At 50.0% G+C, this 16,568-nt stretch overlaps 1 protein-coding gene across 1 annotated transcript in view; it reads left to right on the forward strand.

Annotated features, from left to right (window-relative positions):
* The window catches only part of ALPK1 (alpha kinase 1), a 65,378-nt gene that overhangs the window by 37,484 nt on the left and 11,326 nt on the right, over nucleotides 1–16,568 (forward strand). The window contains 8 exon segments of the mRNA XM_066360158.1: nucleotides 5,632–5,830; nucleotides 8,178–8,237; nucleotides 9,820–9,906; nucleotides 10,537–10,613; nucleotides 11,332–11,427; nucleotides 12,739–12,843; nucleotides 13,811–15,236; nucleotides 15,239–15,883. Coding sequence (XP_066216255.1) covers nucleotides 5,632–5,830; nucleotides 8,178–8,237; nucleotides 9,820–9,906; nucleotides 10,537–10,613; nucleotides 11,332–11,427; nucleotides 12,739–12,843; nucleotides 13,811–15,236; nucleotides 15,239–15,883 — 2,695 coding nt within the window.

Raw genomic sequence — 16,568 nt, forward strand, 5'->3', positions numbered from 1 at the left:
ATGGGGTCATGCAACAAGGACAACACAATTTGGTGGCCATGTGGACAGGCGTCCCTGAGTGGGCGGCTGAGGAAAGATAAAGGAAGAACATTCCTGTTTGTTTTAGTCTTGAGTTATCTGATGTTGGGTCAACACTAAGTTCTGTTACAGTGACGCTATCTAGAAAGGTCACACTTCTGAGGGCTCTGCAATGGCAGGCCGTGGGTGGGCCCAAAACCCAACAGAAAGAACCCAGATCAGACTCCTGTAGACAGCAGCATATGACAGGCTGTGCTGCGGACAGTGGGCTGGGCAGGTGGAGGGGTTCTCCAGTGGGGTGAGGCCAGGGCTCACTGCATGCTAATGGGACTGCAGAACCAGGCTGTTTCCCTGTGGGGACCGCTCTGTGCTGTCCCCTTGCCACACATTCAGGCCTCTTTCATCCCTCCCACCTGCAGCCAGGGGTTCCTGGCTTCCCTGGGAGATGTTCCCGGGATGCTGGTGACTCTGCTCCACTGCTGAGGAATTCACCACCCTGCCCTTGGCAGCAAATGAAAGTGGGTGTGAATTTCTCAGAGGGCCATCAGCCCAAGGGAATGAACCCCCAGAGCTGCTGTTCCGCCCAGCGGCGCCAGTCAGAGCGGGAGAGAAGCCAGTGGCAGACAGGACAGAGTCTCTACAGGCTGACCCCCTGCATCCTCCCTGGGCCAGAGCCTGGAGGGAGCTTAGTCATGCAGCTGTGCGGGGCCTCCAGGGCCTCCAGAATGGCTTCCTTCAGGGTTCCCACAATGCTATTGAAGTGCTTATTTTCCTCCTGAAGAGACACAAACAGATGCAAACTTTTGTAAACACTTTAGAAACGAATTCAGCGAGTTTGGCCTCTCAGCAGTGCTCAATGGCTGACAGAAAAATGTCTAATTAGTGCAAGTGGAAATAATAGGGCCACTTGGACCCCTTCCATCTCCTCCAAGTCTGCTTTCCAAGGGGCTCAAAGGGCCTTTGTCTGGCAGGTCACCCTCTCTGGGGCTTTTGTGTTCCAGCCTATTAAGAATAGAAGGGGAAAATGGATGAGGCCATGTTCTCGGCTCAGAGACTCCAGGCGTCAGTGAGGGACAGAGCAGTGTTTGCAGTGGGTTCACAGGTGCGGGCGGGCGGAGCCCTGCTAGAGTAGGCCCAGAGCCACCCGCGCGCGTGCAAGGAGAGGGAGCCCCCACCCACCAGAGCCGTCACCCCTTCATCTCAGTTTCCTGAGAGTGGGTGAGGAGAATAAAGGTATTTTTTAAAACTGGAGAGATAGCCATTTTCTGAGATAAATGTGTTAGGGGTCGGATGCATGACCATTATCTCCTATTAGCTCTCTGAGGAATTCCACCGACACGGATTTAGGAGACTGTCTTTCTTGTTGCTGTTTTGTCATAGGTGGCAGTGAGACTGCATGAACTGAGGTTTTTTCCTGTTTCTCTCTAATGTTTCTTGTCATTTATCCAGCACCCACAATGTGCCAGGCTCTGTGGTGAGCATTTCACCTGCGTTTCCTCTTAGCCTGAGACAGCAGCACATAGAAATCATCCCATTTCACCGATGAGGTCTCTCAGACACAGGTAGTTAGGAGACCCACTGGGCAAGGACCCAAACTCAGATGCTGGTGTTGTAGTATTTCATCTCGGACATTGTAGTATTTATTTATAGAACTCAGTTTGGAGCATTTTTTATATCTCCCATATCCCTAATCCCATCCAACTGTCACTACCATCTTTAACTGTGAAACACACGAGGTCATTTCTATTGATGCTTTTTCTCTGCATTATGTGTTTATTTCGGTCTGGTAGTTCTTTTTTCTTTTTTGTGACGGAGACAGTGAGAGAGACAGAGAGGTACAAATAGGGACAGACAGACAGGAAGGGAGAGAGACGAGAAGCATCAATTCTTCGTTGCAGCACCTTAGTTGTTCATTTATTGCTTTCTCATATGTGCCTTGACCAGGGGCTACAGCAGACCAAGTGACCCCTTGCTCAAGCCAGCGACCTTGGGCTCAAGCCAGTGACCCTGCACTCAAGCCAAATGAGCCTGTGCTCCAGCTGGCAATCTCAGGGTTTTGAACCTGGGTCCTCCGTGTGCCAGTCCGACACTCTATCCACTGTGCCACTGCCTGGTCAGGCCAGTCTGGTAATTCTTGACCAGATGTGAGATATTGTAAATTTTATCTTATATAATGTTGGAGGATTTGTATACCTATAAATATTTCTGAGCTTTGTTCTGGGACCTAGTCAGGTTAGGAAATAATTTGGTCCTTTCCAAGTTGGCTTTTAAACTTTCAAATTGGGCCAAGAGCCGTGCTCCCTGTAGTTAGTTCTGTCTCACCACTGAAGGGATGCCCCTCAGAATGCCCCACCCTGCCTGACCTGTGGTGGCGCAGTGGATAAAGCATCGACCTGGAACACTGAGGTCGCCGGTTCAAAACCCTGGAATTACCTGGTCAAGGCACATATGGGAGTTGATGCTTCCTGCTCCTCCCCTCTTCTCTCTCTCTCTCTCTCTCTCTCTCTCTCTCTCTCTCTTTCTCCTCCTTCTCTCCTCTTCAAAATGAATAAATAAAGTCTTAAAAAAAAAAAAGAATGCCCCGTCCTGGGAGCAGCTGGTGAAGCTGCAGATGCCCACTGTCCCTGTCAGCTCAGCCGCTCTCCCGGCCTGGATGCTGTGTTCCCTGAGGAGCTGTTGAGAATTCTGCTGGAGACTCAAGGAGACCCTCTGCAGCTCCCAGACTCTTACAACCTCTCTCTACTCAACTCAGGAAGACCAACCCAGGGGTTGCAGTGACTTGCAAAGTGTCCTCGCAGCTCGTGAGGAACGCCCGGCAGAGTCACCCCACCCAACTGCCAATGTCATTTGTTCTCCTGGCACTGACTTTTGCTAGAGAATTTCTTTTTTAAAAAATGATTCAGTGAGAAGAGAGGAGGCAGAGACAGACTCCCACGTGCACCCAACTGGGATCCACCCGGAAAGCCCACTAGGGAGTGATGCTCTGCCCATTGCTCCGTTGCTCAGCAACCGAGCTCTTCTTAGCACCTAAGGCTGAGGCACCTGGAGCCAACTCACTCCAATCGAGTCATGGCTGCGGGAGGGGAAGAGAGAGAGAGAGAGAGAGATAAGTGAGAGGGGGAGGTGTGGAAAAGCAGATGGATGCTTCTCCTGTGTGCCCTCACCGGGAATTGAACCTGGGACATCTACACGCCAGGCCAATGCTGTACCACTGAGCCAACTGACCAAGGGAGAAATTCAAAACACTGAAAGTAAAGACCCTCTCCTAAAAGTTTGTCTATGCTTTCACTTATTTTTAACTACATAACAAGAATATTCTTCTCAATTGGGATTTGTTGGGAGCATATTTTTCTCTTTAGCATTTTCTCATCATAATGAAGGATATGAGTCTTCAGAACACTGTTTGGATCCGTGAGTGGTAAGTCCAGCTCAGCTCCTGAGAGCCGGCTTTCAAGTCCAGATGAGGCACTGCTCAGATCCCTTGATCAGAACAGGTGGAAGGCAGAAGAAAACCTGACCTTCGAGAGACCTGAGGTACTCAAGTGCTGGCTGAAAACATGGAGAAACTGGAACTCTGTGCATGGTCGAGGGGCTTAGAAAATGGTGCAACAGTGGAAAATAGTATGAAGGTTTCTCAAAAATTAAAAATGGAACTGTTATATGATCTAGCAGTCCCACTCCTGGGTCTATATTCAAAAGAATTGAAGAGACATTTGCACACCCCAATATCCATCACATGCTACAACAGGGATGAACCTTGAGGACATTATGCTCAGCAAAATAAGCCAGTCACAAAAAGACAAATACTGTATGATTTCACTTATATGGGGGACCTAGGATAGTCAAGTTTATAGAGACAGAAAGTACAATGGTGCTTCCCAGGGTCTGGAGAGAGGGAAAAGGGGCATCTCTAATGGGTTTAGAGTTTCTTATTTGCCGATGAAACAGTTGTGATCTCATTCAAAACAACATGAATGTACTTAACACTACTGAACTGTCCAGTTAACAGTGGTTAAGATGGTAAGTTTTATGTTCTATGTTTTGACCACAATAAGAAAAAAGACAGAAGATGGAGAGACTTGAGTGCCTTCCCGACCCTGACCCGTTGACTTTGTAACTTTGGAAAGGCACATGACCTCTCAGCCTCAGTTCCCCTGTCTAACCTGGAAATTTTGGTTATGATGAAATTAAGTGAGATAACAGGGAGCCCGCCAGTCCTAGAAGCTACCAGTTCTGCAAAAGCAGCCGTGTCTGCCAAGTAGAGGGAGGGTTTCCATGCGCCCAGCCGAGGAAGGGCCCCCACTGGAGATGGGCCTCCCCAAACAGAGTTGGACAGACACGGAACCACCCATTTCTTCTCCATATTTGCGTTCACATTTTATGAGTGTCAGACGGATGAATTCTTCTCATTTGAAATATGTGTTCCTCAGAGTGGTGGTTTATCTGACGTGGCCGACAGGACAGGCCAGTTTTGTTAGGTCTCTTTAGCTGGAAGGAGCAGGGCTCACTTAAGCAAACTCGTAGAATGGGCACATTTTATTGTGAAGATGCACCTGGGACTAAAAGGAGACTCCTGACTCAGGGAGCCGCACACTGAGGAGGTGGGTTTGCACCCGGCCTTCGCTCCCATCCGGCGCTGCCCGTACATGTGTCTTAGTGGCATCCTACTATCTGCTTCTCCCCCCCAATAACTGGCAAATTCTTTCTGTGTGTCTTAGTCCAGATCAATAGGTTCGTTCCTTTAAAGCCAGGCCGGAGAAACATGGAGCCTGCTGTTAGGCGGGTGCTCTTAGCTTAGACTTGAGGTGGCGGAGGGATGGGGGATGGAGTCAAGGTCCAGTAGCAAAGCACACAGCCACTTCAAAGTCAGGGACTTGAGCAGAGCAGTTTCTCTCCAGAGGTTACAGTTAGTCAGGCCAGGCAATGGGGAAGGTGGGGCCCTTGGGAGGACCAGATAAACCCCCTTCCTCCTGGATCCTGAGGGTAGAAGGAGGTGTTATTTACCAAAAGACTTAGGCAGACAATTGATTCACTGTTGCCTCTAGTGCTGCTAAGGGCTAAATTGGAAGCTGTCTTAGAGCACAGGGGGTCTGCTGTGTGAACCCCAGAAGTATGTGGAGGTCCCCATCCAGTCATAGGAATCACTGGGCCACGCACACCTCAGATGGGGTGGATTTCTGGATAAGATGGGACATACGAGAGCAGGGGAATCTCATTTCCTATAGTCAGCCTGTCCCGAAGAAGAAGAACAGCTGAAGTCCTCTACCCAAACGTGCCAGCCAGCCCAGTCAGCCAGCTCCCCAGGACAGGGTCACGGAGCAGAGGACCGAAGTTGGGAAACAAGGGGACACTTTCAGGTTCACCCTGTGTTGTTAGGAATGGGATGGAGAAATGGAAGGAGAGATATTGTTTATCGCACAGCTGAACTGGGCTTTTCTTTATTTCTCTCTCTGGGCTCAGTTGCCTAAACAGCAGTTCTTCGCCTGCTCTAGGTTTTGTTGTTGTTCTTGTTTGATAGAAGCACCCAGACAATGAGGTCTGGTCCCAGCCGCCTTCTTCTCTGCCCGGTGGGTCAGGCCTCACTGGCTTACTGTGCCCTTGCGTGTCTCCCAGGTGTCCTTGAAGGCCTCCATCCATGCCCAGGACAGTGCCACCGCGTCAGCCATCCTCTTCCTGAGTGACCGGCTCCTGTACGGGCTCGATGTGTCCCACCACCTCCTGCAGGTGGCCAAGAGGCTGCACAGACTGTGGCCCTCCACGCCAATGGCTCCGCAGCTAGTCATTCGTCAGGCCCGAGTATCGGTCAACGCAGGTAGGTGCACCCCTGCCCCTCCTGGCCAGGGGACACTCCCTAGGCTCCCTGACCCTGGAGGATGGAGGACATGGCTGACCTATTCTGCCAACCCGCACATTGCCAGGGCCTTCATCCCTCAAACAAAGACCAGGCATAATGGTACTGGGAGCCTGAGCAGCAGACAGAGTTGTAAAAGGGTGTGGAGAGCACTAATTGGAGCTTTTGTCTTCTCACAAATCCATCCTGCTGCTTTCAAACGAGGATCTGAATTGCTGCACTTCTGACCAAGAGCCTTGAGAAGCAGGTTAGATTCTGCTTTCTCTGAGCTGTCCTGTCTCCTGGCGGGCACTGGACAAACACACTGAGGCCGTCCGAGGGTTCTTGTCACTCACAACACCGGCCTGCACCCTGTCCCCTGCTGTTGCTCTGGATGAAATGAAAAGTGAGGCTGCGTTCTGACCTCTGACGTAATGTGGGGCTGGAGGGTCCTCCACACTATCCAGCAAAGTCCTCTTCCACAGGACCCTTATTTAGCTTACCAATATCCAGGGTTAAAAACACGTGGCCTGCTGCTCCCATGTCCAGGATTGAAAGAATAAAGCCCCACCGCGGAAGCTGCCCTTCCCAGAAATAGGACCGGCTCGTTTTAAAACTGGTTGTAGCTATTGTTACTGCTTTGATAACTCTGGTATTTAAAAGAGTTGAGCAATACTTTAAAAATCACCTAGACACAGTGTGTGGTACAACTATAAAAAAATCAAACAATGAGAAAATCTTAAAGGAAACAGAAAAGACTGATTATTTAAATAGAAACTATGTTTAGACTTACAAAATGCATCTTATCAGCAATAACAGAGTCAAGACTCTCCAAAGAGATTAAAGAGGAGATAGCTTTCGATCTAGCATTTTATACCTAGCAAAAATCATCATTCAGAAATGAGGACAAAATAGACATTTTCAGACAAAGACTAAAACTGTTTATTATTCTCAAGAGTTCTCCCTCTCTCTCTCACTAATGGGTGTATTTTGCTAAGGAGAAACTGATCCTACAAAGATGTAGTGATAATATAAAAGGCAACAAGAAACAAAGAATTTAGTAAATACCCAAGTTAATCTAAAAAATAGACATTAAGGGAGAATTTTTAGTTGAAAGGCAGCAAGTTGATAACCACACAAAAGGGAACTTTCTTAACCTAAGGAAAGGAAGCAACTACAAACTTGTGGAAAATCAGAAATATTCTTTTTAAAATTCAGTTAATAAAATGCTTCTTATTACCATTACTATTCAATACAATAGGAAAAAGAGGAAGAAGAAGTATAACGATTAGAAATGAATAAAGTTATCATAATGTGTAGACAATGATTGCCCACACAGAAAACATCAAGAAATTCAAAGATTATTAGAATCAAGAGATTCAGCAAGGTTGACAAATACAAGCTCAAGCTATTCCTAAAATGTCCATTCTTATATATCAGCAAAACTAATTAGAAAATATAACATTTAAGAAGAGAGATAATTTTGATAAAATTTATGCAAATAGCCATTCCATGTTATTTCTCTCTTCTTAACCACACTGGTGCAGGTGAATCCGGTCAGACCCTAACCCACAATTTCAGATACTGTTTTCTGGGTTTTTAGCAAAATGTGTTGAAAGCCTGCCATGTGCCAAGGATCCTGTTAGGCCTTGGGGACGGTTCTATCGACAGCCGAGATGTGGTTCATGATCAAGTGGCTCAAGCTGGGGGAGGAAGCAGACCGATAAATAACAAAAAAGACATAAATCAATGAGGTTTGAAACAGAGAGAAAGTCAGAGAGGAAAGAAAAGAGGGAGGAAGGAGGGAGAGGAAGGTGGGAGGTGAGAAGGTGGACAGGGAAGTGCCCACGTGTGGCTTGGGCCTCGTGTTCATTCCTTTGCTTGTGGACAGGAGAGGGACAGGCCACTGCAGAACTGCCCGGCCCACACTCCCCTAAACACAAGTTCCTGAACACTCATCCTTCTCCCTCTTCTAAGTGATGAGATTACTGATTTTATTTTATTTTTTTTATTTTTTTTAATTTATTCATTTTAGAGAGGAGAGAGAGAGAGAGAAAGGGGGGAGGAGCAGAAAGCATCAACTCCCATAGGTGCCTTGACCAGGCAAGCCCAGGGTTTTGAACCGGTGACCTCAGCATTCCAGGTTGATGCTTTATCCACGGCACCACCACAGGTCAGGCCAAAGTTACTGATTTTAGATTTTGAAATAGGCTGTTTCTGAGAGTGGCTGTGGTCCCTGAGGTGACGTGTTAACCCTAGAGGGGGACCCACCATGGTGTCTGCAGCGTGGGCTCAAAGCTGACTGTGGCATTCGGTTGCTTCTTTTCAGGAAAACTTTCAAAAGCTGAGTACATCCTGAGCAGTCTCATCAGCAACAATGGGGCAACAGGTAAGGGCGCTCCCATCTTCATGGCCTCTTCACCCTCAGTCCCTCCCGAGTTCTACTTTAAAACAACTTAATCACCCAATATTGTAGCACGCTAGATGTTTCCAGAAGTACCTGCACCAATGGAGTGGCTTGGCCAAGCTGCTCATGTCTCTAGTCTCCATTTTCTCTAATTAAAAACCAACAAAACAATGACCAAGGCTTCTCAGAGTCTGGCTTCCGCACAGCATGCTGCCTAGCAACAACAGCAGGTGACTCTTGGCCTCAGAAAGAGTGGAAGGTGCAGAGCCTCACACCCACAGAAGGCACGTGTGGCTGCGTATATACAAATGCCCGGAAAGTAAACTTTGCTACTTAAGAACTTTAATAAAAACGTATTTTGATATTCAATCATACATGAAAGGAAGCAAATCCTAAGAGTGTGTTACAAATCACTTAAGCCTTCAAATATCTTGTCTGCATTTCTGGTCACCAAGTTTTACGATACATTAAATATAAATACAATTTCCAGTAGAGTTTAAGCTCAATGTGCTTGGATATTAGGTTCCCAGCACCCTGAGTCTTGAAGAGGTTTCCAGTGGGGAGGCAGCTTGGAATACAAATACTGATCACACAGCCTCACTGTGGCCACCATCACTAACATACAAGGTGCACACGTCTCACCTTCTACACCTTGCACAAATACATGCACACATGTGCACTACCTGCACACACATGCACATACACGCACACATGCATATACATGCACGCAGCACACACATGTGCACACATGCATTACACACACACACAAGCATACACCCACACGTACATGCACACACACGCACAAGTGTACACACACCTATGCACCTGCACACACATGCATGCACACATGTACCTGCACACATATGCGCGCACATGCACACACGTGCACCAGAATTAAAGGCTGGGATGAAAACAAAGAGGGATATGTAAGAGAACAGCGAGAGGGTGACAGTCCGAGCACTGGCCGTTCCCAGGCACTGGCTAGCCCTCCCCACCTCGCCCACATCTGGACAGGCGGATGTCAGTCCTCAGTAAAGCCCAGCTTGTGGGAACTTCACCCAGCCCGGCACCCTCATCACAATAAAACCGCATCCATCCACCACTTTGTTCATGTCAAGTGGGCCAGCGTGGTGCCTGCCCTGCTCTCCTCAGAAAGACTCCTCATGTGAGTCCTGGACTCCTCTGACTCGCTTGGTGCGTGTTTCGGGAGGAAGGGACTGACCCCACCTCCCTCGAGTCGCCCTCGGCAGTGGGTAATGCTGGGGTAAGCTGACCAGGGAGGCCCTGAGGGGTGAGCACAGAGGCTGAGCACCAAGGAAGGAGGAGGAGCTGGTCCTGGAGCGGAGGCAGTGGCCCTGGCGAAGGACAGGCCTCTCTCAGAGGACACAACGCGGCGAGGCAGCGCACAGCTGGCAGGAGGAGGCAGCCCCCGGGCCTTAATGAGAAGGCGCTGGACCTTACTCTGCACTCGTGAGGTCTTCTGTGAAAACAGTTTTATTTCAGTACAATCTTCCTTGAATAATTCAAAGCCAAAAATGCTTTTTCTCTCCCTCCTTCACCGTAGGCACCTGGCAGTACAGACGGGACAGCGACAGAGTCCTGGTGCAGTCGGTCTGCGTGCAGATCAGAGGGCAGATCCTGCAGAAGCTAGGTGCCCCCCTCCCCGTGCCCTCTCCCGCTTGGGACATGGGGGGGTGCAGTTTTCATGATGTGTCTGGTTAAAATTGTTCATCCCTTCTTCCCCTCTTGTCTTCATCGAAAATAGGACATTTAAGGGAGTCCCAGGAGTGTTATGAACATTAATGCAACAAACATTTTCTGTTGAGTTTTGAAATTTACAGTTGGGATTCCCAGTGTGATTTCTCACTCTGACCACCATCCAGCAGGATTCCCCGGTGATGTAGTGACACCGTGTTCTAAACCCACCCTGACACCTTACCCCACGTTCCTTGAAGGTTTACAGTTCTTCAAGCAAAGTTTACAGAACCGTACGTAATTAAACTTTAAAATGCATACGAAAGTGTTTGAGAATTTAACAGAGGCAGGTAATTACTATGTCTGTAAATACTGGAAGCAATTATTTGTGCATACATATATATTATGTGTACGATACCTACTAAATCTTCCAGTTTCCCTGTGTTAAACCAACGAGAGGCAGACCACTGTATGCTGACCGCGGTCAGGTGGGTCCAGCCCTAAGTGTTCTGACAGGAGTGGAGTACTCGTCTTTCTGTCATGAGAACCCAGACACGAGGAGTCACCCCATCTCCCCTTTTTTCAGGGATATGGTTCGAAGCTGCAGAGTTAATATGGGCCTCCATCGCGGGATACCTGACGCTCCCTCAGCCAGAGAAAAAGGTCGGTTGTGCATTTCTTCCTCCCTCCTGTGTGTGTCTGGGATGATTATCTCTGTGGCACAGTTCAGTTTATCACTTGCTGACTTTCGTGGTTCTGTTCTCATTGAGTCTATGTGGGCACAGGCGGTTCCTCCTGTGATCACTCTGTTCTCGCTCATGCTGACTCCTGGCTTTTATTTAGTGTTTCTATATTTATTTGTAACTACTTATATATTTATTTCTACTGAGACATTTATCTATTTCATGATGTATTGAGCCATTGTGTGACTCCACAGCAAAGCTGAGACAGCCAAGTTGTTTGTGTGTAAAATCATTTCCTCGAGTCGAGTGAGCAAAAGCTCCCCTTAATTGTTGAGGCCACCTCTTCATTCAAGAAACCGAGAGGCAGGGTCTGCTTTCTAACTAGATGCTCCATTCTCTGTGACTCTGGGAATGTCCTCGTTGATGAAGACTTCACACTGTCACATTCCCCAGAGGCCAACAGCCTACACTATGGGTAGAACTTGACCCCACCTTGCCTGGGTCTTCAGGCCAAGCAGTAGGACAAGTTTGTTGACAATCTGGCTGCGCCTGACCAAGAAACAGCTGTGTTCACACTGAGTCCATGTCCTCGGGATGGGGTGGCCCTTCAAGTGTGACAATAATAACAATAAGAATAAGCAGTGGTTCGTATGGAGGGCTGATTACGCTCTGTCTGTCTGCTTGTATTTCCCTCGCAGGGTCTCTCCACATCCTTAGGTATCCTGGCAGACATCTTTGTTTCCATGAGCAAGCAAGATTATGAGAAGTTTAAAAACAATCCACAGATGAACTTGGTAATTATCACTCGCCGAACCCCAGTGCAGAGTGGCAGCCCCTACAGACTGTTAGTCTCTTTCTCCACCCCAGAGCCAGCATCTCCCCTCTCAAGTGCTGTCAGCACTCCCGGAGACAGTTCCCATGTGTCCCCTGTGCTTTATTGTTCCATCCCAGGCACATAGAGGATGCTCAGACAGCCACGGGTAAGGAGTGAAGGGTACCATCAAAGTGATAAGTGCTCTGAACCAAAGTATCACAAAATTCCAGTTTCACGCCTGGGGCTATGTCAATGACAAAGGAAGGGATAATAATTTTAAAACTTCCCTCATCATCTGTTCAAATCAGAGCATCGGTCACGTGTTGAGGCCCCATCCTTAATAATGATTACTGATATTTGCACACTGCTCACAAGCGTTCCCATTTCAGAGAGATGTGAGCTGAGGCAGAGAGATGAGTGATGTTTGCAGTTTGCAGCCCCCTTGAGGGAGCAGACGGGGCAGAGCTGGGTCTCCCAGCTGTCCAGGGTCTCCCAGCTGTCAAGGGTCTCAGCAGGGACAGTGACCTGCTCCCCTGCCCTGCACAGAAGTTGAAATTTCCATATGGTCACCAATATTGCCATTTTTATTTAGTTCCAAAGTGATCATAATAACCCCACACAGTTTACTTGCAGTGACTTGAATCTTAGCTGTTGCTTTTTCTTTTTTTATTTTCTTTCTTTTTTTTTTAGCTGTTGCTTTTTCTATGGAACAAACACAGCATGAGAGGCATGTCCCTTGTTCAGTGAAGTTGTCTTTGCAGTCCCCCCGGGCCTCCCTGACCCCTCCCTCACGCATCTCACTTCTGTTGGGTGTTTGATGCCCTCCCCTCAGCAGAAAGCAAGTTTGTGGCTGGCTCACTGCGTGCCTTGTGTCTAGAGCTGCTCTGGACACACGGAGGTGCTCAGGGTGTATTTCCAGAATGAATGAAGGGACCCTAATTGCCATGAAACAATACATTACAGGGCTCTCTGCCTAGAACAATTCAGAAACCAGCCGTAAATCTGGATGCAGGACATGCAGTGTCCCTCCAGCGAGATCTGTGTGGACGGTGCTGCAGGGGCACCGTGAACTCCTGCACACGCTGGTCTCTCTCTGGGAGAAAGGACGAGTACAGGGGCAGAATGGTCACTCTTTCTTGGCACAGTTCTGAAATGGTTGTGATGGGGGTCAGGGCATTCCTGGGAATCGGAAAGTGAAGCCCAGGAATCTCACAGCCTGTCTCATGCTGATGGATGAACGGTTGTGGACACTACCCGTGGACACTTCCCGTGGCCTCCCGTTCTCTCCCAGGGCCTGCTGCAAGACTGCGACCACCGCCTGCTGTCAGCCGCAGAAGCCTGCAAGCTGGCAGCTGCCTTCAGTCCCTACACGCCCCTCTTCGTACTCACGGCAATGGTAACAGAGGGCATGGGAAGGAAGGTCATGGTCAGATAACGTGATCAGACATCATGTGTGGGAGGTTTATGGGGCAGAGTAGGGACATCATGGTGGGAGCTCCGTGACTTCAGCCAGAGCAATGGATGTCGTCTGATCCAGGGCAGTGTCTCCCGCACTTCAGAATCACCCAGGAGCCTGGTTGGTTCCCAGAAACCTTTAACTTTGAAATACTGCATAGATGACTCAAATGCACAGAGAGTTTGGAAGTCACTTGTCTATTGTTTTAACTATTATTGAATGAAAAATGTGTTTATATAAAGCAACCTAATTTGCACAGAGAAACTTACATGTCTACGTCCCATGTGTAGACTCTTTTAACCAGAAGTCTGGAGGCTGCAGTAGGATGTGTGGTGGTTCTCACCAGCCTCACATCTCCTGACCCTCCTCCTCACTTAACAGAAGGACCTCAGGTTCTTCCTCATGTGTATGTGTGTCTGTGTATGTGACAGAGACAGAGAGAGACAGAGAGAGAGAGAAAGTGGGAGGGACAGACAGGAGGGGAGAGACAGGAGGGGAGAGAGATGAGAAACATCAGCTCTTCCTGCAGCTCCTCAGTAGTTCATTGATTGCTTTCTCATATGTGCCCTGACCGGGGTGGGGGGGGACTACAGCAGAGCGAGTGACCCTTTGCTCAAGCCTGAGACCTTGAGGTTTAGAACCTGTGTCCTCTGTGTTCCAGTCCAACACTCTATCCACTGCACCACCACCTGGTCAGGCGAACTCAGGTTCTTAACTCAGTGTTTGTGTAGTTTTCTCAGAGTATTCGTGGCACGTGCTTGCCGTCCTAAACCATTCGTGTTTATTTTTCCATGATATTTCTAACGACTGTCCTCTGGAAATCAAGGTTTCCTAAAAAAGAAAAGTATTCCTGTTTCACCTCGGTTTTCAATTTGATATCTAACCCGGCATTTGGTGTTTTTCTCAGAGTATCCGCGGCGCATGCTTGCTGTCGTATGCCGGCAGCCATGACTGTCCCCCAGGAGCGAAAACCGCACATCTGTGTGAGGCCAAGGAGGCCTTTGAAGTCACCCTCCTCACCAGGGGGCAAGATGGGCCCATCCCGGGGAGACAGGAGCTCCTCAGCCTCCTCAGGGCCGCACTGGGTTTGGCCACGGTGCACCGCAGGCTGCACGGGGAGATGGGAGCTGTCTGTGCAGCCTGTCAGCTCTGCACCGAGGCCATGGGGAAGCTGCACACCTTCAGTGCCTCCGCTGGCGACCAGGAGAGAGCCGCCCTCTCTCGGGAGATCATGCACATTGTCGCCCAGGTGAAGGACCACTTGCAGATTCAGAGCTTTCCGAGTTCAGAGGATGGGTCTTACGTCCCAGAGGGTTTCAAGTGTGGGCTGGACAAACTCATCTTGCATGGACACGTGGATTTCCAGAAACTCCTGGAAACCCATTCCCAGCACCACACTTCGGTGTGCAAAGTGTTTGAAAGCACTTGTAAAAACAACAAAAATAACCAGAAAGACATGCACACGGGAGCCTGCATCACTGCGCTGAAAACAGACACGAGAAGCCTTGATACCATGAGCATGGAAGATAGACCGCGTTTTCAGGAAGGCATGCGAGTGTCTTCCTCCCACTGAGCTCACCATGGGCCAGAAGCTCTCGGGAGGGCCAGAAGAAGAAACAGGACCCGTTCTGACGCTTTCCGAGTGTCTTTGGGTCCAGACGTGGAGACTGAGGCTGAGCCCCCAGGCCACAGTGGCAGCGGGGAAGCCCTGGGGAGATGGGCTCTGAGTGACAGCCAGAGCTCCAGTTCTTGGAGCTGGTTGTCAGGGGGCAGCTCCTCGACCTGGGAGGAGGTGAGCGACCATGCTGACACCTGGTTCTCCAGAAAGAAGCCCTGCAGAGGACCTCTCGTGGGTGCTCAGGGCACCCCGGCCCGGGCTGGCGAGCGGGAGAGCCCTGGGACAAACACCACCGTGTGCTCAGCGTCTGTAGGGCACCGTGCGGTTTCCTTCCCCATGTCCGAGGACGACGCCTCAGAGTTGCCTGCGAATCGCAGGCCCTGGACAGCCTCCCCACCTCAGAATACCGCAGGTGCCTTCCGGGACTCCGGTGCGGGGCTGTTGGAGCGAGATCTGGAAGAAATACATGAAGTCAGAACCACAGGGTCCAGAAATGCTCCTGGTCACCCCAGACCCTCATTTGGTTCTGCTTCTTGGTCTTTGGATTCTGGTTGGCCCAAGAACGTGGCCATAGTTCCTTCAATCCAAAAAGAAGAAACCTTTGAAATAATTGATGAGTTTCCAGAAATCAGCTGTGATACCAAAACCAGGTCTGGAGAAGAGGAGGGAGAGGACCTCCCTGGAGGCATAGACCCTGCATTTACAGGAAGCCCTGCTGGGTGAACCCAGGAGGAGAAGCAGCAGACAGCACGGAGAACACACCCTTGCCCTCTCACAGGGTTACAGGCGATTCTCTGGGCAGAAGTCCCACAATGGCAGGTCACTCTGCCGCTCCTCTTGGGCCTGTTCAAAATTCCGACCCAAGACAAAGCAGTGGCTCAGTCCAAGAGCAGGACGTGGACCCTGATGCCTCCACAGTAGACGAGGAGGGCCAGCTGCTCGACCCTCCAGGGGGACGTGGCTGTCACTGGCCATGCACTCCAAGGCAGCCATGTGGCCAGGGCACGGGGGCCCCCCACACCTCTGGGAGCCACGAGGACTGCACGACCACTGAGGAAGGAGACGGTGCTGGAAACGTGCTCAACCACAGCCAGAACTCCAGCTCAGCCTCGGTGTGCTGGTGGCAATCTCCAGCATTTTCCAGGGGGTCCTCGGAAGCGGGCGACCCGTGGTCCTACCTGAACTCTAGCGGGAGCTCTTTCATTTCCTTGGCAGGAACAATGAGACAGGAGACTCTGGAGGCTCACACCTTGCAGCCTGAGGATCTCGAGAGCCTCCTGGCAGGGGTAACGCATGACTGGCTGCTCCAGAGGCTGGAGAGCATGGGGGTGTTCAAGCCCAACCAGCTCCACCACGCGCACAGTGAGTATCACGCCTCCAGCAGGTGCGTCGGGGGGCATGTGCGCGTCTGGGGCCCCTGGCAGGCTCACGGACATCACTTCACGCTCCAGAGAGACAGAGACCCTGTCATGCTTCGTGAACGTCCAGAGAAATGGGCCCTGCAGGGGCCCTCTCACTCGGCATAAGGGACTCCAAGGGTTCCAAGGATTAGAGGCTCACTCAGGCCACCTCGTTTGCAGGCCTGCTGTAAGGACACACAAGGCAGTCAGGAGACAGGAGCCTTAGTGGGCTAGAGAACAGTCGTCAGCCTCCAGGAGGCTCGATGCCATTCCTCTCGGTGTCCGTCTCGCTCACTTGTTAGGAGAGGAGCTGACCTCTTGCTGTTTCTCCACTCAGCTTGATGGGCACAGAGTATGACCAGCTGCTCTCTAGTAGGCAGAGACTTTTACACCTATCCACAGAGAGGTGTCTTCCAGCCAGGGCGTTGGTCAGGGGCACCCACTGCAGCAAACTGCAACTGCTTCTTGCTTAAGGAGCAGCCCGAGGTCATGTCCTGCAGTGGGGAGCTGAGGTGGGGTTGCCCAGCAGGACATTCGTCCAGTCCAGCTTAGAAGTGGTGCAGATGCAGGAAGAGAACAAAACAAGGTTCTTGCCCTGGCATATTGGTTCAGTGGATAGTGTCCACCCAGTGTATGGATGTCCCAGG

Source organism: Saccopteryx leptura, chromosome 1 (assembly GCF_036850995.1).
Source record: "Saccopteryx leptura isolate mSacLep1 chromosome 1, mSacLep1_pri_phased_curated, whole genome shotgun sequence".
Taxonomy (NCBI): domain Eukaryota; kingdom Metazoa; phylum Chordata; class Mammalia; order Chiroptera; family Emballonuridae; genus Saccopteryx; species Saccopteryx leptura.